At 43.7% G+C, this 23,643-nt stretch overlaps 3 protein-coding genes across 5 annotated transcripts; 1 reads left to right on the top strand and 2 right to left on the bottom strand.

The window, feature by feature from the left end:
* Positions 1–265: 265 nt before the first annotated feature.
* On the bottom strand, positions 266–12,190 carry lck (LCK proto-oncogene, Src family tyrosine kinase). Its single transcript, XM_034525125.1, has 13 exons — positions 12,004–12,190; positions 10,252–10,364; positions 9,693–9,753; positions 9,067–9,157; positions 8,327–8,425; positions 8,076–8,179; positions 7,527–7,676; positions 7,271–7,423; positions 5,754–5,933; positions 3,627–3,703; positions 1,395–1,548; positions 1,067–1,198; positions 266–935 (listed from the first exon to the last, which is right to left on the bottom strand). Exons 2-13 carry the CDS (start codon positions 10,357–10,359, stop codon positions 739–741), a joined length of 1,506 nt encoding a protein of 501 aa, XP_034381016.1. The 5' UTR covers positions 10,360–10,364; positions 12,004–12,190; the 3' UTR covers positions 266–738.
* Positions 12,191–14,271: 2,081 nt separating this feature from the next.
* fam167b (family with sequence similarity 167 member B) lies at positions 14,272–18,113 on the bottom strand. Its single transcript, XM_034563278.1, has 3 exons — positions 18,009–18,113; positions 16,139–16,519; positions 14,272–15,734 (listed from the first exon to the last, which is right to left on the bottom strand). The coding sequence occupies exons 1-3, from the start codon at positions 18,087–18,089 to the stop codon at positions 15,471–15,473; spliced, it is 726 nt and encodes a 241-aa protein (XP_034419169.1). The 5' UTR covers positions 18,090–18,113; the 3' UTR covers positions 14,272–15,470.
* Positions 18,114–18,239: 126 nt separating this feature from the next.
* On the top strand, positions 18,240–23,509 carry zgc:154055 (uncharacterized protein LOC556036 homolog). Of its 3 annotated transcripts, XM_034563273.1 has the most exons (11): positions 18,240–18,543; positions 18,842–18,898; positions 19,126–19,234; positions 19,355–19,480; positions 20,377–20,550; positions 20,640–20,857; positions 20,938–21,099; positions 21,378–21,519; positions 22,340–22,560; positions 22,681–22,832; positions 23,191–23,502. In XM_034563273.1, exons 1-11 carry the CDS (start codon positions 18,359–18,361, stop codon positions 23,289–23,291), a joined length of 1,647 nt encoding a protein of 548 aa, XP_034419164.1. In that variant the 5' UTR covers positions 18,240–18,358; the 3' UTR covers positions 23,292–23,502. The 3 variants fall into 3 exon arrangements, with proteins under 3 accessions (XP_034419164.1, XP_034419166.1, XP_034419165.1); XM_034563275.1 differs by lacking the exon at positions 20,938–21,099 and having other exon boundaries at positions 23,191–23,509; XM_034563274.1 differs by lacking the exon at positions 18,842–18,898 and having other exon boundaries at positions 23,191–23,501.
* Positions 23,510–23,643: the final 134 nt, after the last annotated feature.

The following is a 23,643-nucleotide window of genomic DNA, read 5'->3' as shown; positions in this document are numbered from 1 at the left end:
ATGCAGCTGGTCCAGGTGAAATGTGGAGCTATGTTTTAACCTACTTGTGCCTACTGTTGTTTGTTTAATTTATAGCAATGCATCATTTGTAATAAGTTTGTATTACAAATGTACAGTCCTGTGCTGAGCACCTATTAACATGTAATCACTGCTGCTCAATATCATTGAAAGACTACGCGCATGATCACAAATACATATTTCGATTGACTGTCCCATATTTATTGGTATATCTTGGGAAAATGCAGCACACAAGATCAAAACAGTGTCCAGAATGCAGTATGATTTAATTTAATAAATGTACATAAAGCATCTGAGCATTTTTGTATGTCATGAAACATATCAGCAACATTTATCAAACTGCACAGATGAAGCACTTTGACGCTATTTACATCTTAATGATGAGCACCGGCAGAGCAGCTCTACTTATTCAGCTGCACCAGGCAGTTCAGGCTGCATGGGGTTCACTCTTCTTCCTCTTCTTGGCTCTGCGGTGATCCAGCTGTTACAGGAGTTTCCAAGGTGCAGTTCCACATGAGATCGTATCTAAGAAGCCACTTTTTAATATGTTTGGCACAGAAACAAACCAATCTTATTTGGAATCTCAGTTTTTTACCATATCAATATAAAGGCAAGTACTCTTCAAAAACAAATAAAACAAAATCCATTTTCACATGGCTTCTCCTTTAGTTTGAGTACAGTTATTGTAAGTCTGTATGTATTTCTGCCACCCAATCAGGGCTATTCCTGGTACTGCCTCTCTGTGGCAGTGAAGAAATCCTCCAGAACGCTCCTCAGGTACTCGAAGGTGGGCCTGTCCTCTGGGTTTTCCCTCCAGCACAGACCCATGACGTTATAAAGTCCATCTGAACAGTTTTCCGGCTTTGGCATTCTGTAGCCCCGATCCAGGTTCTGGATTACCTCTGGGTTGGACATTCCTGAACAACAGGTAAACATGGAGATTACACATGCAGCTGTTTTCAGCAATTACTGTGTATAGACTGGTGATTTGATGGTTTTCTAAAATGATACTGATGGACAGGCATGAGCACAGTGCATGAATATTTACCAGGGTAAGGTATGCGTCCATATGTCACTATTTCTGTCAGGAGGATCCCGAATGACCACACATCCGATTTTATGGAAAAGGTGCCGTAGTTAATAGCCTCTGGGGCTGTCCACTTGATGGGGAACTTTGCACCTAAAACATGAAGAAACTTTATTTTTCAAAACAAACATGAACACTTTGTATTATTTCATTTATTTATTTATTTCAGTGTCAAAGGCACTCAAACTGAAGTCTTATAATAACACAATTAATACTTATAGGACACATTTTATAGCCTGAAAATGAGGTTCAACATGTGATATCAGTGATTTCAGCAAGCTTGTGTTACCCTCTCTTGCGGTGTATTCATTGTCTTCGATCAGCCTTGCCAGTCCAAAGTCAGCAACCTTACAGATGAGTTCATTAGACACCAGAATATTGGCTGCTCTCAGATCTCGGTGAATGTAATTTTGCTCCTCTATAAACGCCATGCCGTCAGCTACCTGCAGGGGGCAGCACATCATTAGACAAGCCCTCTGACTGTGCGTTTAGCATGGAAGGACTTGTGTATTGCAATTGTGTAATATTCATGTATGTTGGACAGATGAACTGGTTTGGAACTCCCAAACCAGAGAGTTGACCACTTCCTCAGGTCAATTCCTTGCCTCGCACTGTTTACCTCCGTACTCCACCCAGGTACACAGCTGCTCTACTTCCTGATAGGAAGAGCTGCAGTCCTGCCTTTACCTCAGTCCACTGCAGACTGGCTGATTATTCCAGTGACTGTGATTCCAATACTACATGAGTCATTTCTACATTGGCAGACCTCAAAAGGGAAATTGATACTTTACCTCATATAATAAGTGTTTGGTTTGTACAGAACTCACAACACGTTGATACGCATCTGTGTCTTTTGTGACTGTGTGTTTGTTTATACATCAAAGTCTCCATGTCTTTCTGGGTCAGCGGTGTATATTTCAGGCACGAGAATCTATCACATAGGTTCGATTGGCCCTGCGGGTCTTGTCATAAACGTGAAATGTACGTACGTCTGTGTCTGTCATAAACGTCTGCTGTCGTCATGACTCCTCTCTCAGGCAACTCAACGCCTCTTTACTCTCCGTTTGATTGTGTGATCTCAATCTAGAACTTTAAACTATTACTTTGCATTCATTGAATTGTATGTAGCGTTACTCTCCTGTAACTAAAGTACATTTGAGTAAAAAGTCAAGCTCCTCTGATTACACTTTTTTTGTTTGTTGCAGGGATGAGGATGTGTCCAAGAGCAAGGTCATCAATCACTTGAATTTTGATGGTGCATCACATGATGGTTGGAATTACTTGCTGAGCGCGTCTACCGCAAATGCTATCTGTGCATGACGATTAGCTTGAAAGTATCTTTGTGTAAAATATGTTCACCACAAAGCTCTGTTTAAACCCTACCTTTCTGCGCCACGCTCCGAGGAGTCAGAGAAATTGCCTACTTCCGGCCGAAAAATCTCTTTTCTTGGTAGACTTTGAAATGTCAGTCGGTCTTCCTGTGGTTGTATTTTCCATTCCCACACCCACAATTCATGCCGGCCTAAGTCAAAGTTTGTTTCCTGGCATTTAACATTTAGAGATGCAGATGCAGGCGTGATTAAAGAACAACATTTTGGGGGAATACTCATTCACTGTGTTGCTTAAAGGGCTCGATAAGAGTCTCATTCTCATATATTTACGCTGAAAAAAGGCTGCAGCTAGTAGCTTAGCTGAGCAAAAAGATTGGAAACAGGGGGGGAGGGGGAGCTAGCTTGTTTCTGCCTAAAGGTTTAAATTAATTTGCCTACAAGCAATTAAAGTTTACTAAAAAAAACAGATATTACACGTTAAGTAGTGAGCTTTAGGTGGTAAGAGGAATTTGCTATCCAGTCTTTATGCTAAGCTAAGCTAACTGTCTCCTGGCTGTAGCTTCATATTGAACTAACTAACTAAGTAACTCTCAAACAAGAACAAGAAAAAGTGTATTTCCCAAAATGTTGAACTATCCCTTTAACTTGCAGTCCAACCTGCATGTCCAAACATCTGGCTCGACTGACAAGAGCCGTCCTTTTGTCAGGTTTTATATTCACAACATTAACTTTCATATGGGTGACAGTACACAATGGTTGTCACTTCGGCAGAGCTGTGACAGAGCATCTTACTCTATGTGGATGAAAGAGAAATGTACATTGAGTATCAGGTTTTGTGCGTTCTTTTTTCAAATAGTAATTGAGTCGGCCCCGCAAATAGATGAACATTATCGTGTGGCAGAATTGTTTTCTTATTCAGGCAGTTTGATCGTAACACAGCTTTATTTGTGCCAACATGTTTGGACCCAGGTTCATCACAATACACATACACCTCTGCTCACACACCCATCCAGCTCTGTAGATATTATAAGATTAGTGTTGAGTGTAAGCCTCATTATAACCGAGGCCAGTTTCTCGTCTATGAGGATCAGATGGGAAGAATACGAAGGGATAAAAGGGAATCTGGTAAATGGAGTATGGATATATGAGTACACAAACATTGCTAAGGAAAAAAATAAGAGATGTCTTGCCTGAGCCGCCATGTCTATGAGTGTGTTCATGGGCACATTGCCTCCCTCCGTTGTTTTCAGGTAATCCACTAGGCTACCTGTAAAAACAATATTCAAGATTTTGCTGAAAGCTATAAATTCATATTACAAACCATGCAACAACAAGTGGTGGACTAGCAACCTATTTCTGAAAATTATGAACTAGATAACAACCACCAGTACACAATTGATATTACAGTATAAGCCCGTTTATTGTATTGTATTTGAAAGAGCTATGTACAGATGACTAAACAACATGTTTTAATATTAATTGGAAAACAAAATTGAAGTTATGCTTTATCTAGAAGACTGATGATATTTTCCTTGGGTCCAAAAACATCATGATTCACCATAGACATAAATAGACCCAAGAAAAGCACTTCAAATAATGGAACATAACATTGTGAGGAAGTACACGGAGCATCTGTCAAGTTGATGCATAGTTTCTGACAGCAGACTTTGTGTCTAGTTTGATTAGCAGAGAACAATACCTCTGCACGCCAGCCAACCAAGTCAAACCAAAGGAAATAAGAGGAATGCCCGTGCCAGGAAAGAGGAGGCCTTTACTCCTCTGCTTAAGTCCGGAAGACTGGTTTTGAAGTCTGAGAGCCAGAGGAACGCTCTTTGTCAAGGTCACAAAGGGAAGCTGGGATGACAAGCCTGTTATTTTCCATCTTTGTTGCTTCCAATAATTATTTTTGAAAAAGGACAAACTGAAAAGACGGTAACACCGAGCCATCCTTTCTCTTGACAACAGAGGCAACAATTGTGTCCTGTCCACACGTGGACAGCGGACAAAGAAGCAGCTTCATGCAGAGCCACTGTTGGTGGTTTTCAGGCCACTCATACAAGACCATACAAAGGCACTCCATTCAATACAGTTGTGCTTTGCTTGTGACAGCATCTCTCTATGCATTTTTGTTGTTGTTCCTGCCCGGGAGAAATAATTACAAAGACTCTTGAGGTCAAAGTGAAACAGATACTGGATCACTTTCAACATGGATGCTGCAATTGTGTGTAATAAACATGTGCAGGGCAGAAAGCTTATAGTACGGAAAGTTGTTTGCAGCTTTTACCATGACCCCATTTTTGTTACTTGTGTTTGTGAGTCGCAGTAAGAAGGGATGTGCATGTGCTTGTGGGTGTCTGTGGGTGCACACCCGTAATACAAACTCTGGGAAGTAGCCAAGTATCATCAAAGGGTCTGGGTGAACAATAACCTGGTGAATCACCCTCTCCTATTTTGACACCCCTTTGACTCAGACGGGCCAGTGGAGACTTCCCCTCAGTGAGTAAACACCAGCAACCTGGAAGGGCCCGGAAAAGAAGTGAAAGTTCATGTTTGCTTTCAAACAGTTCAGCACAAAGCGGCGAATACAGGAGCTGTGTGAGGAGAAGCTGAAAATAGCCTATCAGAGGGCAGGCCACTTCAGCAGGGCAGCATGGTTTGGGAGGCGAGGCTCACGACTTTGTTCCCTTATTTAGGTTTGCTCTCACAGCTGCACACATCATTCATGTCCGATCACGGGTGACGGTCGTGCAATACTGTTCCAGTGATGTGCATCTCATATCATTTCCTTCACCAAACACAGATATACAAGGAGGCAGCTGTGGTTCTGCTAATTCACCAGTCACTGACGTGGAGCACACATCTGAAAAAACGATGACTCATCGTGCAGCCCATGTCTTTAGTTCGAGGATGTGCTCTGTCAACCGTAGTCTGATACCAGATCAACATGTTTGGTCCTGAACGTCTACGGCGCACCACTGTCTATAAAGTACTTTCTGTGTCTGTGCTCGAGGCGCCGACCTTACCCCGATGACACAGCCTTTAGTGTTGAGGAAAACGAGGCTGCAGATTATGTAATAATAATCGTTTCAGGCAGGCTTAGACATATTCCAGATGACTACATTGAACGGAGAGGAGTTGGTCTGATGACAGAAGGATTTATTTTTAATTTAGCTTCAAATGAGCATTCGCTTCCCAGAAATACTCACGTTTTCCTTTTCTTTTAATGCTTTCAGTGATATCTGAACTTCCCGTTTGATGGTTGGTGTTATTAGGAAAAATGCCTCAGGCTGTGACACGTACAAAGTATTTCTACCCACCATTTTCCATGTACTCCGTGACGATAAAGATTGGCTCCTGGGTAACAACGGCGAAGAGGCGGACGAGGCGTGGATGCTGCAAGTTCTTCATCATGTTGGCCTCTGCCAAGAAGGCCTCCACCGACATTGTGCCAATCTTCAGGTTCTTAATAGCCACCCTCCTGTCATTATTGTAGACGCCTGAAAACATACATGTAGACATCAGCAGGCTATTGAAAAAAAAAACGACTTGGAGTCTACAGTACTGTGAGGCACAACGGCGCTTACGTCCTGAAGTTAAGCAGGTATAATGTCTACCATGACCACCATTCTTGTGTATTAGCACTGAAAGTACTGCAGAGGCTGAAGTCATCAATTGTGCAGATATTTGGTCACCAAGCAAAGTATTGAGTGATTAGAATTTTGAAATTTGATCATGGGGCTAAACACAGAGTCAGAGGATGCCCAAAGTCATTGGCATTTATCTTCTTGGGACCATGAATATTTGTGTTAATCCACCCAATAAGTGTTGAGCTCTTTCACTTCAAACCAAAAACCAAACAAAATGTCAGGAGATAACCAAAGTCAGGCTGTTAGCACAGCAAACACAATCTTGTCACATTCACTAACTACTACACCGTGTCAAAAAGTAAACCTAAACCAATAATGCTTTCATCCCATAAATACAGTGGTTATGTCATGAGTTCAATATGATTCAATATGTGCTAAACAGCTCCACATGACTGTCGCATAAACAGGATCTCGTTCCAGATCTGGTTCAGTAACACATGCCAATCAAACCCACGGCCAACCAGTTCCGTCTTCAGTCATGTAACACGACGAGCACCTCACACCGGGCACAAGGGAACAGATTACATTCGCTATTCAAAGCATTCCTCCATATTTCCATGTTAATCAACGCCAATAAACACTTCATAGCAAGTGGCAGTCCCATTACTCAAGCATGTTCCTGAACCAATGTTTGGATGAGGATAGAGAAACGAATACAATGCCAGACGCCATGCAAGAAGATACTGTAAATAAATGAAATGACGACACGTTCCATGGTTGGCAATGTTTATCTCTAGTACAGTGGTTGTTTGGGACGTTGAATTGTGCATGGAAAATCAAAGGGAAATACTCGTCCAATTGAATAATAAGTGGGTTTTAGCAAAGAATATTTCAACTTATATCCTTGTGATCAAAATATGTTGCCTTCTTATTCAGAGGTTTACTCCAAGCTCTTTGGAAATTTATATTTATGTAGTTTGAGTGATGTTGCATAGCGGGGATAATACCTCTCATCCTTCTCCAGTTAACCAGCTCATACAAGCCTACAATTATGACTGTATTGAGGAAACTGTTCTGCACACACTGCAGAAAGAAAAACGGCTTTAGCAGCCCACAACGCCATCGAGCAACTGGGCTTTATGTCCATGGGATGTATCCGTGCAAAATGACACAAACTCCTGTGCACAGAATGGACAAATAACACTTAAATGATTGAACATCCCCACATTGTCCTCACTGTCACTTACCCATCCAGACTTCTCCAAACTGTCCCGCTCCGAGCCTGCGCTCCAGCTTCAGGGACTCGCGGGGAATCTCCCACTCATCCTGCCACCAGGGCTTCTGCGGTGCGCTCGACTGACACGGCTTCATCAGCTTCGTGCACAACCCATCTGCTTCACCTGGACGACAGAGCGAGAGAGAGAGAGGACAGGTTAAAAACTATTACCGATGAGGACCCCCGACAGCGACCTTTGATTCGTCCCCTCAACGGGCTGCACGCACGTGAGTGATGCTGAACGAGCTCCTTCAGTGAGTTGAAGGATATCTTGGCTGTGATGTAGAAGCCGCCGCTGTCCATGTTGCGTATTCTGTAGTGCTTGACTCCTTCACCGGTGTTGTGGTCCAAGTCCCTGATTGATAGGGAGAAGGACCCTGGAACGAAGAGGAAGCATATTCTAATGTGAGAGGATTTCGCCTGAAGTATCTGAACACTTGTGTGTTCCAGTGTTTGTGCTGCATTTCCAACACAAATTAAACCAAAGCAAGTTGGAGAGCAGGAAGGGGGTTTATGGGAAATGGGTGTTATTTTTTAAACACAGCCAGTAATATCAACACTGTGTGACACAGAGGACGCCAGTCATTTTGTGCATTGTCTCACTTGTATAACAAATATGTCGATCTCTATAGAAAATGCTAAATGCAGTGCATTTGTAAGCAAATGCAACTCTGGAAGGCCATAAATATACTGCATAGAAACTACCTTGTGAATTAGAGAGTTTGACTGGCTGTCGGCTGCATACGAGTCAATGCCATGATGACAAAAAGGTTCACCTTGGGTTGTCTCACTCTCTCGAATCAAGAAGGAGCCCAGCGTGTTCCCAGGAGCGAGGAGGAGCCTCGTGGCTTCGTTTCTAGAAATGTTCTTTAAGAACCACCTGCAGCACAAATACACAAAAATGCTTCACACTTTGAGCTAACCACTTCCCCTTCCCCCAGGGGCACAGCGTGCATGGTACGAGGCTGTGAAGGCTGAGTGGCATGGCGTCGAGATGCAGAATATTCATGTTTCCTGTGTGACGTACGGTTCAGTCTCCACTGTGGTCATTGCAACAAAGTTGTGGGGGATGTAGCCTTGCTGGCCCGTGGTGAGAGACTCGGCCAAATACCACTCTGGATCGTCCCTGGATGTCAAAAGAGACGAAAAGCGATGAGTGAGTGTACATATAGATTTTCTAGGATAAATAAGTACACCTTCAGAACGCATGAACACTGCATGAAAATCTCACAAATCAGCAGAAGACACAGAGGAGATGCTCACTACAAGTAACACACAACATTCATCAGAGGAATAGTTATCTAAAATCAAAATTATCCTATTTTCTAAATAATTTTACAGGCAAAAAACTGTAATCATATTTTATTCATCCATTTAAGTGTTCAATTACACATTTTGTAAAAACAAAACTTATATATTTATTCTAAAATATAGAACACATGTTTCATCTTCACTCCCCCAAAATGTCCAGGCATATTACAGAGGTTATGACCTTTTTAGCCTCTGTGGTAAATACAATCATGCAACAAGTCAGAAAGGTGAAATGCTGTAAATGATAATAACCATAGTTGGCAAGGACGCGCACAGCCTATCTTGCTGCATACACACTGCACTGCAGTTGTCCAACACTCGTAGGAGTCGAGGCCTTCCAGGTGCCGTGGGGGTAAGTGGTATACTACACATTCTTGCGTGGGGCTGAAACATTATTAAACATCTTTCTACCGAGCTCCAGAGTCTAGACCTACTAAATGTCAATCAGCAGCTTACTTGTTGATGATCTTGAGTTTGTCTCCCTTCTCAAAGCCCAGGTCCCCATCATGGTTGGGTTGATAACTGTATATGGCCACCACAAGGTTGTCTGCAGGAGGAATATCGTAAGTATTGTGTCAGACAAAAAATAGATGAAATATATTGGGGATAGTTTTTCACTAACAAATGTGACTGTAATAATAGAATCAAAGCTCATGGTGTGTGCTGGGTGTTTGAATCCCTTTGATTCAGATTTTCTTTGAAAAATGGCTCCTGCTAAAGGCTCAATGGCAATGGGGAATGGAGATGGGACACTTCTGTACATATACAGTATATATATATATATATATATATATATATATATATATATATATATCATTGTGACTAAATTGGCTTTCTCATGAGTTAGAAGTGTAATTTAATTCATAAATACATCATACAATGAGGCAAACAATTGAAACATTTACCCCCAAACTAAAAAGCGTATTAATGTATTTCCAATATATTTAAATATAATTCCCTTATGTATTTAATCACACTATAGCACACACATTTATTATTTACTTGTATTGTGTGTTTGCATCAATAACCTAATACTGCTATCGACACTGAAACACACAGACAAACCCGCTATATCTGGTTACCTGGTAAAGGAGATGTAGGAGGTGAATGCTGCGATGGGTATGGAAGCAGATGGTCTGTGTACTAGTGAGGGAACAAGAAGATTAGACTTCAAACTTAATTTCAGCTTTTCAAAGAACAATAGAAGACTGTATTCAAGGCACGATATCTCATGTCACGTTCACAGCAAAATGTCATCGGTAAGTTTGAGTTTGTCTCCCAGGCGAAATGTGTCGACCTTGTGTGGCACACGCAGGTGGCTTTCTCTTTTATTTCTAATCTAATGGGACATCTAACTTCTGCGGAGGAAACAAACCACTGAGGGAATAATTACTCTCTTATTTAACGCACAAAAAGAGAACTTCCTAAAACGCTTCTGGACTCAAACACACAACAAACAGATTGTTTGTTTGTTTTCCCACCAAGTAATGGTTCCATAATTTACACAACGTGAAATGAATTGTGAGAGCGCGTGTCATGTTCACACCTTCTCGCTTGTACTGCAGTCGACAAGTGGTCAATCACACTCAACCACACTGTAACCTAAACCTATTCATGTGATGTCCTGACATGGACACTTACTGGATTGCTTGACTGGGGAGGTATGGGACAGTTGCATTGTTCACAGATTTCATCCAGGTTCTCAATCCACTCTGCGTCTGAATAGTCCGAACTGCAGCTGCATCCCATCTTTTCTGCAATTTTAGATGAGCATCAACATGTTCACAAGATAAGGATTAGGCCTCTCTTTGGTCCTGTTTCTACAACAGTTTTCAGGTATCGTGCTGTGCATTTTCAAATGTTCAAATACTGTCAGGAAAACAATAACAACAAAAAACACAGAAAAGAAAACCTAATCGAAAATTCTATTTTGAGATTTGTTGGTGCATGAAACTTAACAGAAGACACAAAACGTTTTCGCTTCCGGAAAACTGCTTTTAATCGGATGTGACCAAGGGCCTCGCCTCAAAATGGAGGCTCAGCAGGCTGGAAACCAAAAGCGTAACACTTTTTAAATCTTGCATTTTAGGCTCTAATTTGGCACCATGTGAACCTGCACACGCGAGTCGACTGAAATCACACCCGGATCTGCGTCACACCGCTGGACTGTGACGACAAACCTTGCGGCATTACAAATACCTAAAACACTAATCTTGTTATAATCCAGCAACACGTGCACCGTATTGTGTAATACACTAGTGCACTGTGCGAATGGGCTTTCTCAAGCTCACTCGGCTCCCACCGGGCCACTCTTAGAACAGGGTCAGTGGGCTAATCGCAGCAGCCGCAGCACCAAAAGGCTCAGAGCTGTGAGAAGAATCTGGAGAGGCCTGACCCAGCAACAACAATAACAACCCGCCACTGTGCTGAGACCCCGAGGAACGATCACAGTAATCCAGCAGGGTATGAAGACGTTTAAAAATAAAATGTTATTATCAGTACTGCTACGCCTACTGGCCAGCGCTCAGGGAGTCACACAAACAAAGTCAGCATTTTCCATTGAGGGGCTACCCTCTTCATTTTATGATCTGCAGCTGATGGCCTTCCTAAACAAAAACTGATGACTGTTATTGTTTGCAAAGTATTATGGGATATGTCGATGGTCGTGTGAGGGCTGTGAGAATGACTGTAGACATTCTGGCTTTGTCAGTGAGGCCTGTAGGCTAAGAAAGTGCACTTTTTCAGCAGCAGTGGAGAACGCCATAAGAAGCAACATGTCCACATTAAAATCTTTCTTTTTTAAAGAGCCTGTTTTCATTTCATTTATTCATTGACGTTTCACACTCTAAACGTATAATCATCATCACCTACTTTATCTCTCGTAAAGTTACAGCTGAATTTACAAACACAGATATGCCTGAAGTAGATGTATGTGTAAATACAGTATATTTATATATATATATATATATATATATATATATATAATTTATTTTTATCTGTATGTATTAATAAGATACAGATCCATATTTGTATTACAATGAGAAAGCAACTTATTGCGCTTATGTGGTCTTTTAGTAAAACAGATTTTTATCAACAGAGAAAATTAAACAACCAGCATCTGAATATGTATTGCAATGAGCCTTTATGTTAAAATCAAACCATGGATTTTAGATCATTCTGGGAGTGGACATTATTCTTCTCTGAACAAAATCTATTTTCATATATTTGATAAAAGTCAAAAGATTTTCTCAACTCTGAACAAACCTTCTGATTGATGTAGCATATTATATATAACACATGATAATTATCGGGAAATGGCTTCCCTTAGTCACAGTCTTTTCATTCTTGATATTCTAAATGTATGTAACACTGATGGACAAGTTTAAAAAGTACCTCTTGAAATATGAAACGTCTCTTCAAGCGTCCAATATCAGATTTCCCGTGCCGCCATAGAGATATTCTTTTTTTAATGGTTAATATTATTTAATTTTTTTCAAAAGAGCTATTTAGCAAAAAGTGAGTTTGTCACCGCTGCAGCCTGGGTGTGAAGGTGTCATCCTCTGCTTCTCTTGCTTTATCTAACTCAGCAGAGGTGCTGATGTGTGTCTGTACAGGAGGAGGGCGGCTCACAGAGTTTCCTGTCGTTGAAAGGTTGAGGGTTGCTCTGCTGGCTGCTAGCAGGTGCTTCACCATGCAGCTGTGTGTATGCAGGGCCAACGTTAGAGGCTCCATGGCACTAAAGGGGTCAGGACGGCACCTCGCCCAGAGATGTTTCCAATACAGCTGGAAGAGAGGTTATATTTATATTGTTTTACTTTTGTGTGGAACATCTGTACGTCAGTGCCCTTTAATGTGAGGAGTGCCAGTGTAAGGATGAGGTGGTGGTCTAGGGTTATTCAAACTTACCCTGCAAGAGAGTAGACGTGAAACGATTTCAAACAGCTTCACACTGATCTTAGCAGTTTCATTATATTTTATAACATTACATTAACGCCAAACAGATTGACTGGGGACATGCGTGTTTTCCCTCCGTAGAGGTCTCAGGCCTTAGATTTAATATGGAGACAACCGGGCTATTTTTTGTCAATCACACATGTGGCTTGTATTTGTTCTTTTTGTGGCCAGCGAGCCATTTGAAAATAGACTTTTCGCAACAAAGTCAAATGAGTCACTTAAAATATATCACTCGGAGGAAAAAACTGAGAAATGTCAATCAGTGGACGACCCCTCCTACGATTTCAAACAAAGGTTAACAGGAGGCCACATTATGGCTACGATTAGCCCCCGAGAGGAGACATGAGTAGGGGGTCTCTCAGAATGCTTCCACGCTGGAAGCCTGCAGTTGCATTTGCTATCTGACGTCTCTTCTCTTGTGGTGAACGGCTGCTGCTACAGAGCACGCACTGTCAGGAAGTCAGTCCAAACATTACAGGAAGTGCACAGACGTGTGTGCTTAGAAGACCGTCAAAGTGTAGATTAAAGTCTCACTTGATGAAACCACCTGAGCAGTGCAGTCTTTTTCCGTTAAAGCCGCAGAGCGTAAATCTAGGAGGGAGAGTGAGGTACTTTCACTTTTTGGGTTTTTTGATAGTGATGTGTGTTTCAGTGTAGTTTACTGAACTGATTTAAATAACCCAACATCCATTGTATTGTAACTGTCTCTGGTGGCAGGATTTTATCAGGCAAAAATTCCTCATTAGTATGATGGAACGATAAAAGAGCATTACCATCTCAGGAGAGCTTTTGGGAGGCCTCGTGAGCCTTTAAAGGCATTCCTAGTTTCCCTTGGACCACAGCTGTCGCTGCACTTCTAAATGTGGTTGGAAATCAGATTCTGTTACGCAATCGAATCCAGATACTATCAAATACGCGAAGAGTTTTCCAAGCCTCCGACCGACCCGCTTTGCGATGCAGGTGCTGGCCTCTTTCCTGTGAGCGAATGCTGCTTTAGTTGCGCTGCTAATGCTTACTCATGCACACCGTAAAACAGCCTTCGACCAATTTTAAACAGCAGGCATTTTTAAGTCTGTTTAGTTTTAAAACAAATGCCGCAATACCAGCTTCGGCTCATGTGATGACATTTGGTATGATGTGAGGGGAGAGTTCAAGTGAAACTATCTGGCAGGGCAGAGCGGCATGAGAAGCACGGGTCTGCGGAGCTCTGTCGTCAACGCATTCGCCGGAAAATGGAGGCCTCAGGGTACAAAACCTCGGCCCCTGTGCCTTTTCCATATGATATTAATTTTCCACTATCGAGCTCTAACGTCACACATGAGCTCACTTGTGTCCTGAGGTCTGCCACAGTAGGATCAACACAGTCCGTGACCGGTCGAGGCATATGTGATTTCTTCTTCGACTAATTATGTGTAACAATGTCTGTGGTTCTGCAAAATCCCTCATTCTTGTGTTTGGATATTATACAGTTGTGAATGTCTCGTGGCAGGAAAGACAAGACTATTGTGCAGGATGGCTTTAAGGGCCGAGGATGGATCTGATGGAGCACGTGGTGACGTTTAGCCTGGATGAGATCGTAGATTGTGAATAGGCTCATGCACAAAACCAGCCTGAAGCTCTCCCCGTATGATAAACACAATTTACCAGCGACAGAGATATGGTAAAGTCTCTTTAATATTGTGTTGCATGTGCAAGAAAACATTTGAATTTGAAGGGATTTCTCTTTATTCTCATTTGTCAGACAGATACATTCATATTACAGAAGCATGACACTTAATACAATATATTAATATATTATGAAGCGAAAAGATCTCATTCACCCTACTTACTGTTTTCTAATAATATGAAGCGATAAAATAAACCACTTGACTCGCCCTTTATTGCCAGAGCCACAACTTGGTCACTGTCCAGCCATATAGTTTGTAAACCGTGCTCCGCAGCATCGGGAGACGGTAATGGAAAATAAAAAGCATGAGGCCATAGCCTCCTGGGTCCTGTCTCTGCACTGCGAAGGATATTGAGATATATTTGGTTTGTAAAGAAGAGGAGTAAAAATGCTTGAGTGTGACCTCCCACTTCCTTTGGGGATAGTGGTCGGGACAGTGCCCGGACGGAGGCTTCAACAGCTGGAATATGCTGCTCTGTCAAAGGACTTGATTTTCTTTAAAGTTTTGCTGAACATTTTAGTTATTGGACCAGATTTGCCATACTTTGTTTTTTTACTACACAAAAATGGTATTAGTGATGTAAAGTGTCATTATTTTTGCATTGTGACCTCCTAAAATAAAACCACTTCCAACCCCTCATCTATTGATGTAACCAGTTCAACCAGAGGATGGAAGAGATGTAACTATTCAGTAATTTAAAAAAAAAAATCTTGTTCTGGTTAATCCCATCACAACCTCTCAGATTAATTTTGCGACCCCTTGTCTGGGACCCCGACCCCTAGGTTGGAAACCACTGATTTAAAGTGTTCCGACCTGCACTGCGACTATGAAGCTCCCCTCTTCTCTTCTGAAGTGAGCTTCTTCCTCCATGACGAGCTTTCAGCAACACAACCTTCCTTGGCACACGTGGCATAATTTGTTTTGACAATGCGAAATCATTGGCTATAAGATATAATGCCATCATTCTATATCTCTGTTTGCATCTCAGTCTAGCCCCGAAGCCTTCATCTTCTCTGATTAACATGACTGTGCAAAGAACAGTCAACAGCAGAGCGGCCCGGGCTCCGTCCAGCAGGAGGGTGTGCCTGTATACCAGTAAGGGCGTGTGCCCCTCCAGGCCTGCACACACTGAGGCCTCCTCATGCACGTCAAGCCAAGGTGCAACATCATGTTCAGTCCCTCTTCACTCTATCAATGAGCTCCCGAGGAGGAAATAGGCCCAAACGAGGGGTTTCTTTTTTAACACAGTGAGAAGCGTCTGGAGTTGATGTTCATCTTGGTGAGGCCCAGGTGTTTGAGCGGCGTGGACAGAGCGAAGGCAGCCTTCATGGGGATGTCGCACAGCAGGTCCGACTCTTCGCCGCACTCCTCCAGCTCGTACGTGGCGTCGTCCAGCATCTCCTTGTGGCGCTCGCACACCTGCTCCACTTTGAGCCGGTGGATCTCCCCGCGCAGACCGATCAGCTGCCGGGCCAGGCGGTGGTCCTGGACCTGCATGTCTCTCTGGAGGAGGGGAGCAGGGGTGAGGAAGGGGGGGGGGGGGGGGGGGGGGGTGGATGAGAAAGTGAGCAGTGAGATAAACGTATATACATTTGGATCGTGGAGCTTCTCGTAGTTTAAAAATATATATATATTTTTGTATCATGTGAGACTGTGAGAAAAAACACATCATGTTGTTGTTTTTAGGCAGCGAAGACTGCACAAAGTCAGTCAAGCCCTACATTTAAGTCAGGCATTCATGCAGGAAGTAGATCACTGACACCCGAGGAGGTGAAGGTAGGGAGATAGACATCTATTTCACAAACATGCACAAGGAAATACTTGTGGTTTGACAAATATGAGTATCATTTTTTCCCAGTGTAATACAATTTTTGGTTGGTAAAACGAGATGCTCAGGAGTCACTCACCAGCTCTTTTCTCAGAAAGTCCAGAGCATCATCGATAGTAGCAAAGCCACAGATGTTGCGCACCACCAGCTCCGAGTTCTCGTTTCTCAGGACCGCGGGCGCGGAGACGCCCCGCTCCTCCGAGCCGGGGCGGTCTGCCGCGGGACTTCCCTTCCACGGTCGGCTCTGCACGCGCTCCTGCCACTCCAGGTAGGACGGCCGGCGGGTCTGCAACTTCAGCTTCTCCGTGAGCGCCTTCACGCTGTCCAGGTCAACCGCGTCGCCCTCGGAGGACTCTTCTTCTCCGAACGCTTTGAAGTCCATCGGCAGCGGGGATTCACGCGAGGTTCTCTTTCTGGCTTGGCAGCGCGTGCTGATTGGAGCGCAACGCTCTCGTGCCTCCTTTATAGGGCGATAAGAAGGAGTGACCGCCCATCCCGCAGACAGGACGCGGAGGCTGGATCAGTTAGAGGCTTTTTCTTTTGTTTTCTGTAAGACAGATTTCCACGAACTTCTTTGAGACCTTACAGCAAAGTGTCGCTTTGTCACATATCGATTGAGAATACAAAAAGGAGGTACATCTGTACCCTCTAAATTTAAGCAAATACAGTTATTTGGGAATTTAGAGTGACGTGTGATCAGATTATTTAAGTACAAGTAACATTATACAATAATGTATAAATACTCCAACACAAGTACACGTCCTGCATTGAATATCTCATATTGCGATATGTTTTCTGATAATTCAATAATCAAATAGTCCATATGAAAAAACCTCATTTTGCATACTCGTGTGTGAAATAAATACTTGACAAATGAAAAGCACTGAGTATCTTCTAATTTAATTGGGGACTTTAGAATAAAGAATCCGATTTTCTGAGAAATTTGAGTAATATGTTCTTGGTATATCCATTTGCAGACAAAAGGCCTAATTGTGTCAGGATATTTCGAGTTATGAGTTCAGCACGATTTCAAGATGATTAGCATATTGAATCATTGCAGGCAAATGACCTGCCATTATTGTAGACATTTATTTATTTATTTTATATTTATTATTGTTATGTATGTGTATTATAAGCATTTTAATTTGTAGTTGGCTCTGAACTACTTTATATTAAGTAAGTAAGTCAAATTGATTTATTTAGCACATTTTACAGGACAACTAAATGAACACAATATGACCAGACAAGGGGCCAATAAATTACATGACGTTTTTTGAACACAAGAGGCGTATTTAGGAAATTAATAGTAGTGGGGTAAAAAGATTATCCCCCTTTGAAATATAATGGAGCCAACGTAAAAATGAAACTTAAGTAGGTTATATTAGTAAATGTATACGTGGTTGAATTCAACCACTGTACTGCAATACATTAAAAGAGAGCAACGTTGCACCTTTTTAAAGGGCTACATTTATCTAAGTGCCTAGTATTATTATGCGGATAATGTTACATACAAAACTGATCAACTTTCAGAATATGATGGAAATAAATGAACCACCGACATTAATTAGAAATGACCTATAGTTAAATGTAGAAACACTGAAACTCAGTCTTGTACACCAGAAATACCAATAACATAAACCGTAACCGTTAACACATCGAAACGGGGCGTTCTGCTATGTGTGCTTTTACTTTGACATGCTGCTGATGGTAATCAATGATGTAGGCTACAATTGAAGCAATAAAAGTAGTGTATTTAATTGAGTATTGTTGAGACTCAAATCCTCCTTCCACCTCTGCATTAAAGCAAACTCAATGTTTCTCAAGGTCAGCACACCAGCTTTCTAATTTTGAGTATTCTGCCATCTAGCGGTCATTTATTAAACGACAAGCGCATCTCCCCCCCACCCCCACCCCTTCCCCCCAATACACTCTGTGTGCGAAACTTTTACCAGCAATATGTGACACATCTCCGTGCTGCTGTTTCTCAGGAAACGAGGACTTCCGTCTTTGTGTCGCCCCAAGCGGAGCATCGTTGTTTCCAGAGCCGTCTCGTGCACAGCCACCTGTGCGAGGGAAGGTGCAGCAACATTAGTGACAGGCTATATGCTCAGAAAAAGAACTATAATCTATTTATAGGCTCCTTATCGGCCAGCAACTGTCAACCAACCTTAGTGAAGTGAAGAGAGGAGGGAGCTTTCACTTTCTCACTAGAGGGGCGAGGAAGTGATTTGGCCACTTGTGCACTGAGAAGTTCAGCGGAGTGGTTCTTCTTCTTCTTCTTCTTCTTCTTCTGTGACTGATGGAGTTTTCTGAGCACATTAAGACCGCCAATGTGGAGGACGTGGTGCTCCGACAGCCGCTGCACCCGCCGAGCCGAGGCACCCTGTGCATCACCGGGCACCACCTGCTCTTCTCGGACAGGGAGCAGGGCCGCTGTCGGCAGGTGTTGCTGCTCCTCAGGAACGTCGATGCCATCGAGAAAAGGTGAGACATTGAGGACCGGAACTGTTCACTTGAACCACTCGAGGAGTCGAACATCGGGGTCACAGAAATATAGAACAGGGTGCCGTTTTGCTTCCAAATTGCCCCAAAACATTTGATTCATCAGAAAGTGAACTCGATGGCTTTCAAATGTAATTTAATATGGGTTTATAAATCGTTCTAGCACTTTTTTTTATTCTAGGGATCATATCACATGCAAATATTCTCACTAATCAACACCAAAGCTGCCAGTAAATGTCTAATTGTCTAATTCCATTGTTCCTCAAATCTTTTTAACCAGTGTGGAAAACCTTTTGGCCCACTCCGGCCCCTTCTGTACTGAAGGCCGCAGTCAAAGGTTGGACATCCAATTTGTGTGGCCATGTGTCAAGTTCATAACCTGTTGCTTGCCGCTAACAGCTTCTTCTGCAGCTTGCTGGAACCACTCGGTGTGTGTTTTTTGGGCAGCAGGAGGGTTCACCTTCCTTTCTCTGCTGCTGCAAGTCAAACTGTCTTTGGTTGAGGGGGCAAGTTGAGGAAGGAGTATTGTTTTCATTGTGTGTGTGTGTGTGTGTGTGTCTGTAGGATGTCTGGATCCTCAGGGACCATTACCATCAAGTGTAAAGATCTGCGCGTGCTCCAGCTCGACATCCCGGGCATGGAGCAGTGTCTCAACATCGCTCGCTCCATCGAGGTGCAATGAATATTCTAATAATCCTACAATAATACTTTCTCCCCGCTTCCGCCGTCTGCGCTTTTTAATAACGTTCTCTTCGGAAGTGATGACGACAACACCCTCTCTCACTTTCTCCAGACCCTGTCCTGTCTGGACGGTGTGTCGGAGACGTACCCTTTCTTCTACAGACCTTCTGATGTCAGCCTGCAGGACCAGTGGGGCCTCTCGTCCCCCGAAAAGCACTACAGTCAAATGAGGGAGCTTGTAAGCAACTTATAAAAACCCTGTATCTCACAAGCTTGTTGTAACACACACACACAAAACCACAAATGCAATGCATGGAAAATTGAATGCCTGGGTCAAGACTCAGGATATCCCTGTCGCTTAGCTTTCATTTGTTTCCCCTTAACCTCAGAATGTGCAGCATTGCATTCGTGCTCAATAGACGTCCGTCTTCCTCTGGGGGCAGTGTTGCTACAGCGACTGGGTATTGCAGATGTTTCACAGGCACAATATTCCCAGAACATGCCGGATGTATCTTTAGTTGTCATGAGGCACCCAGAATAAACACTTTGGAGCCTGCACGTGTTACGCAGATCTGATTCCTGCCATGAGTTGAGCTTTGTGGTTGAGGTTTTGTCAAAGGGAGTTTAGAAGGAGCAGTGTGACATGCAGAGAGTCAGTTAGTTTAGCTGAGTGTCACAACAACACGTTTTGGTTTTATGGAAGATTATGTGCTGGACTATTTCTCAGCAAAAGGTCACAACTTCTTTTTTGCCTTTTGACAGATCCAGGCGTGCTGTGTCCCTTCGGTCTCTGGCACGCTAAGATAAGACGACTGCCTCCTGGCAGTAGCTTTATTTTTGTCATACAGTGATAGGGGTGTTGTCCTTGTTCCGCATGCTGCACTTTGGCACTTTTGGCGAAGATGTCAGAGTGTAACACTAAGTTTATATCGGCCCTCTTGCAGAGGAAGGCAGACACACCTGCGTCGGAGCTGTTTCCTGTAGCGTCAGTGTCCTTTGACACAAAGAAAGAACATGACTGAATGTGCAGGTTACATAGCCGACGCGTATTAAAGATCAAACAGTCCCGGGTCACTGTGACCAGCCTTGATGGTCCTCTCGCTCTCCCTCTCTCTCTCTCTCTGCTGCTTGCAGCATGACAGGTGGAGGCTGAGCACCGTGAACAGGGACTACCGAGTGTGTCCCTCTTACCCTCCAGCTGTCATCGTCCCCAAGCACGCCGGGGACGAAATGCTGGAGAAGGCGGCCAAATTCAGACAGGGCGGGCGCTTCCCCGTCCTCTGCTACTACCACAGGAAGAACGGCATGGTGAGGCGCTCGCTCACGTGTTCCTCTGCAGCCAGCCCGCGCTTCACACGTGCAAACTGCTCAACAATTCGACCCGAACTTCCTCACAGGTCATCATGCGCAGCAGTCAGCCGCTGACGGGGGCCAACAGGAAGCGCTGCAGGGAGGACGAGCACCTCCTCCGGGCTGTGATTGACGGCTCGGACAGAGGCTTCATCATCGACACTCGCTCCGGTCAGCAGGCGCTGCAGGCCCGGATGACAGGCGGAGGGTTCGAGTCCGAGTCGTGCTACAGCAACTGGAAGAGACTTCACAGGCAGATGGAGAGGTGAGTGAGAGGTGTTCCCCGTCTCGTGACGCCGACGTGTGCCATCAAACTAAGCACCCCATCTTTGTGTGCGCGCACAGGGGTAAAGCACTGCAGGAGAGTCTCATGAAACTGGTGAAGGCCTGCGGGGACCAGTCCCATAATATGGACCGTTGGCTCAGTAAGCTTGAGAATTCAAAGTGGCTGTCTCATGTCCAAACGGCCCTGTCAACTGCTGGCCTGCTGGCAGAGTGTGTGGAGAGGTAGGAACTCCACCCAGGGAGTGTGTGTGTGTGTGTGTGTGTGTGTGTGTATTTGTGTGTGTGTGTGTGATTACCTTATTTTATAGACTTCTATCTTATACATGTTGCACTCTTCCCACTTTGTGTTGCAACCGCTGGACAGCAATTTCCCTCAATAAATCAAATTGATATGGGGATAGCAAATAATGTGAGCACCAGCAAAGACAAATTAGTGCCTTTTATAATACATGGAGGAGGAACATGACTGAGCTGTCGAGGATCTGTTGGTTTGTGTGCAGGGACGGTCATTCGGTGCTGGTTCACGGCTCTGAAGGGACAGACTCCACTTTGCTCATCAGCACTCTGGCTCAGCTCATCATGGACCCATGTTCTCGCACACTGGAGGGCTTCCTGGCTCTGCTGGAGAGGGAGTGGATACAGGTGAGTGTGTGTATGTGTGTGTGTGTGTGTGTGTGTGTGTGTGTGTGCGTGTGCATGTGTGTGTGCCAAAAGATTGGAAAACGTAAAGATAAATGGATTGAGACACATGAACTAATCAAAAGGAAGCCTTCTCACTAACAGACCAACATGAGAGATTATTGCATTTTATTACTTTTAACATCTGCAGTTGTGCTGCAGAGCTGTCCTCTGTCCTTGTCAAGCACTATCTCACATGTGGTTATGACCACATCTCTTGCTCAAAGGATATTGCTCCACAGTCTACCCTTTTACAGGAAATGTCTTGAGAAAAATCATATATTTAGTGTGCTGCATGTCGCGGTCATGGAAACTCGCTTCTCTTCAGCGTTTGCCCTTGTTGATCCATTGTTTCCTTTCTCCAACAATTCTACCTCCAGTGGAGCGTTTCTCAACATTTTAGGGGAACTCATTTCTTCTCATCACCATCCTTAAATATAAAATATAAATCCACCTTTTTTTGCAAACACAAGAACCAATGACACAATATTGTCAATTTCGCAGCCCAAACAAACAACCAACAAAACAATTGAAATTAAGGCTAGCATTTCACAATCAATTAAATTAGGAGATACAATCATAGCGTCAGAGTTAAACAGACAAGACTGAAGTGCCACAAGTTGTACAATATTGATCGATAGGGTAAGTGATAGTATTTCAACTGTGCCCCGACATGATCCCCATTTGATGAGTTGGAATAGACTCAGAGAATGACCAGTACAGGGCAATGTGCACTGTATGCATGTTTATATATATATATATGAATGAGTGTTCCTCCCTCCAGGCAGGACACCCGTTCCAGCAGCGATGTGCCCACTCGGCGTACTCCCACGCCCGTCTCCAGCAGGAGTCCCCGGTCTTCCTGCTGCTGCTGGACTGTGTGTGGCAGCTGTGGTGTCAGTTCCCCCTGGCACTGGGCTTCTCAGAGGCGCTGCTCCTGAGGCTGGCGACTGAGGCCTACGCGTCTGACTACGGCACCTTCCTGTGTAACAGCCATCAGGAGAGGTCAGTCTCAAGGCTCAGCGCAGCGGGGAATGGACGGCCGAGACCAAACTCAACCGTTTCCTTCTTCCAAACCATCTTCACGAGGTGTTAGTGACGGTCCGCCTCACTCTCCCCTCTCAGGTGCGCTCTGGGAGTGAAGGACAACACTTACTGTTTGTTCCGGGGCCTGTTGAGGCCCAGAGAGAGGGACAGCTACTCTAACCCCCTGTATGAGCCCACCGAGCTAGCGATCTGGCCCTCGGTCCACCCCCAGGCCCTACAGCTTTGGAGAGGTAACTTTTCTTGTAAATCTCACCTGGAGCAAATTTCTTCCGATTTGACACAAACATCCCCTTCGCTCATGAAACACATTTTGGAATTCATATGCTAGTTTTGACAATTTCACACTTATGTTTAATAGGGCAAATTGATGAAGTGATTTTGGACAGAAATGACTGTTTTTTTGGAAGCGGTAATCCTGGCTTTTGACCTGTGGTTAGTGCCAGCCGTGATGCTCGGTCAGCCTCTAACGACCGCCAAAGGATTTCATTATTTTTGAGTTGTACGCCGACTGTGTTGCTAGCTTTGACCATTCTAGGATTTGATGTATCAAGCGTTGATGCTGACACCAGCCCATGTCTTAACCTTCAGGGTTTTTTCTGAGGTGGACCCCACAGGTTCGTCACCTTGAAGAGGCTCAGGAGGACATAAGGAACATGGTAACTGAGTGGGGGAAGCTGGCGCTCAGCTGATGCCCTGAAAGTACACGAAGAAGGAAAGATGTTCAGCCGGAACATGTCGAACATGTTCTAAGGAGGGACACTACCAAAAGACTTTTGACTGTGGACATGTTATGGTTTGTTAGTGTTTGACAACCTACTGTGTTTTAATGTACACCACGTTTTGTATTCTTTCATAAAAATATTATAAGAAACATTGTTTTTATTTGAGGATGTAACCCCCAACACATTTTAAAACTATTGTTTAAAATGTTTATAATAATATAGTTATGTATTTATTTATTTTCTGAAATCCACTCACAAATATTATCAATAGAAGAAGGCTGTATGACCGACAAACCTCCCAGTCCTGTTAAGCTCAGCT

The sequence above is a fragment of the Cyclopterus lumpus genome, chromosome 22, assembly GCF_009769545.1.
Source record: "Cyclopterus lumpus isolate fCycLum1 chromosome 22, fCycLum1.pri, whole genome shotgun sequence".
Lineage (NCBI taxonomy): Eukaryota > Metazoa > Chordata > Actinopteri > Perciformes > Cyclopteridae > Cyclopterus > Cyclopterus lumpus.
This window is presented reverse-complemented; position numbering and strand designations above follow the sequence as displayed.

Excerpts from the sequence above, each read along its gene's own strand:
- fam167b (XM_034563278.1), bottom strand. The coding sequence starts at position 18,089 with ATGCTCCGCTTGGGGCGACACAAAGACGGAAGTCCTCGTTTCCTGAGA. Across the intron at positions 16,520-18,008 it reads AGATGTGTCACATATTGCTG|GAGGCACGAGAGCGTTGCGC; the intron begins GTAAAAGTTTCG and ends CGCCCTATAAAG. Across the intron at positions 15,735-16,138 it reads ACTTTCTGAGAAAAGAGCTG|AGAGACATGCAGGTCCAGGA; the intron begins GTGAGTGACTCC and ends CCCCTCCTCCAG.
- lck (XM_034525125.1), bottom strand. The coding sequence starts at position 10,359 with ATGGGATGCAGCTGCAGTTCGGACTATTCAGACGCAGAGTGGATTGAG. Across the intron at positions 8,426-9,066 it reads AAACTCAAGATCATCAACAA|GGACGATCCAGAGTGGTATT; the intron begins GTAAGCTGCTGA and ends TTTGACATCCAG. Across the intron at positions 1,549-3,626 it reads TCATAGACATGGCGGCTCAG|GTAGCTGACGGCATGGCGTT; the intron begins GCAAGACATCTC and ends TGCCCCCTGCAG.
- zgc:154055 (XM_034563273.1), top strand. The coding sequence starts at position 18,359 with ATGGAGTTTTCTGAGCACATTAAGACCGCCAATGTGGAGGACGTGGTG. Across the intron at positions 22,561-22,680 it reads TGTAACAGCCATCAGGAGAG|GTGCGCTCTGGGAGTGAAGG; the intron begins GTCAGTCTCAAG and ends CTCCCCTCTCAG. Across the intron at positions 22,833-23,190 it reads GGCCCTACAGCTTTGGAGAG|GGTTTTTTCTGAGGTGGACC; the intron begins GTAACTTTTCTT and ends CTTAACCTTCAG.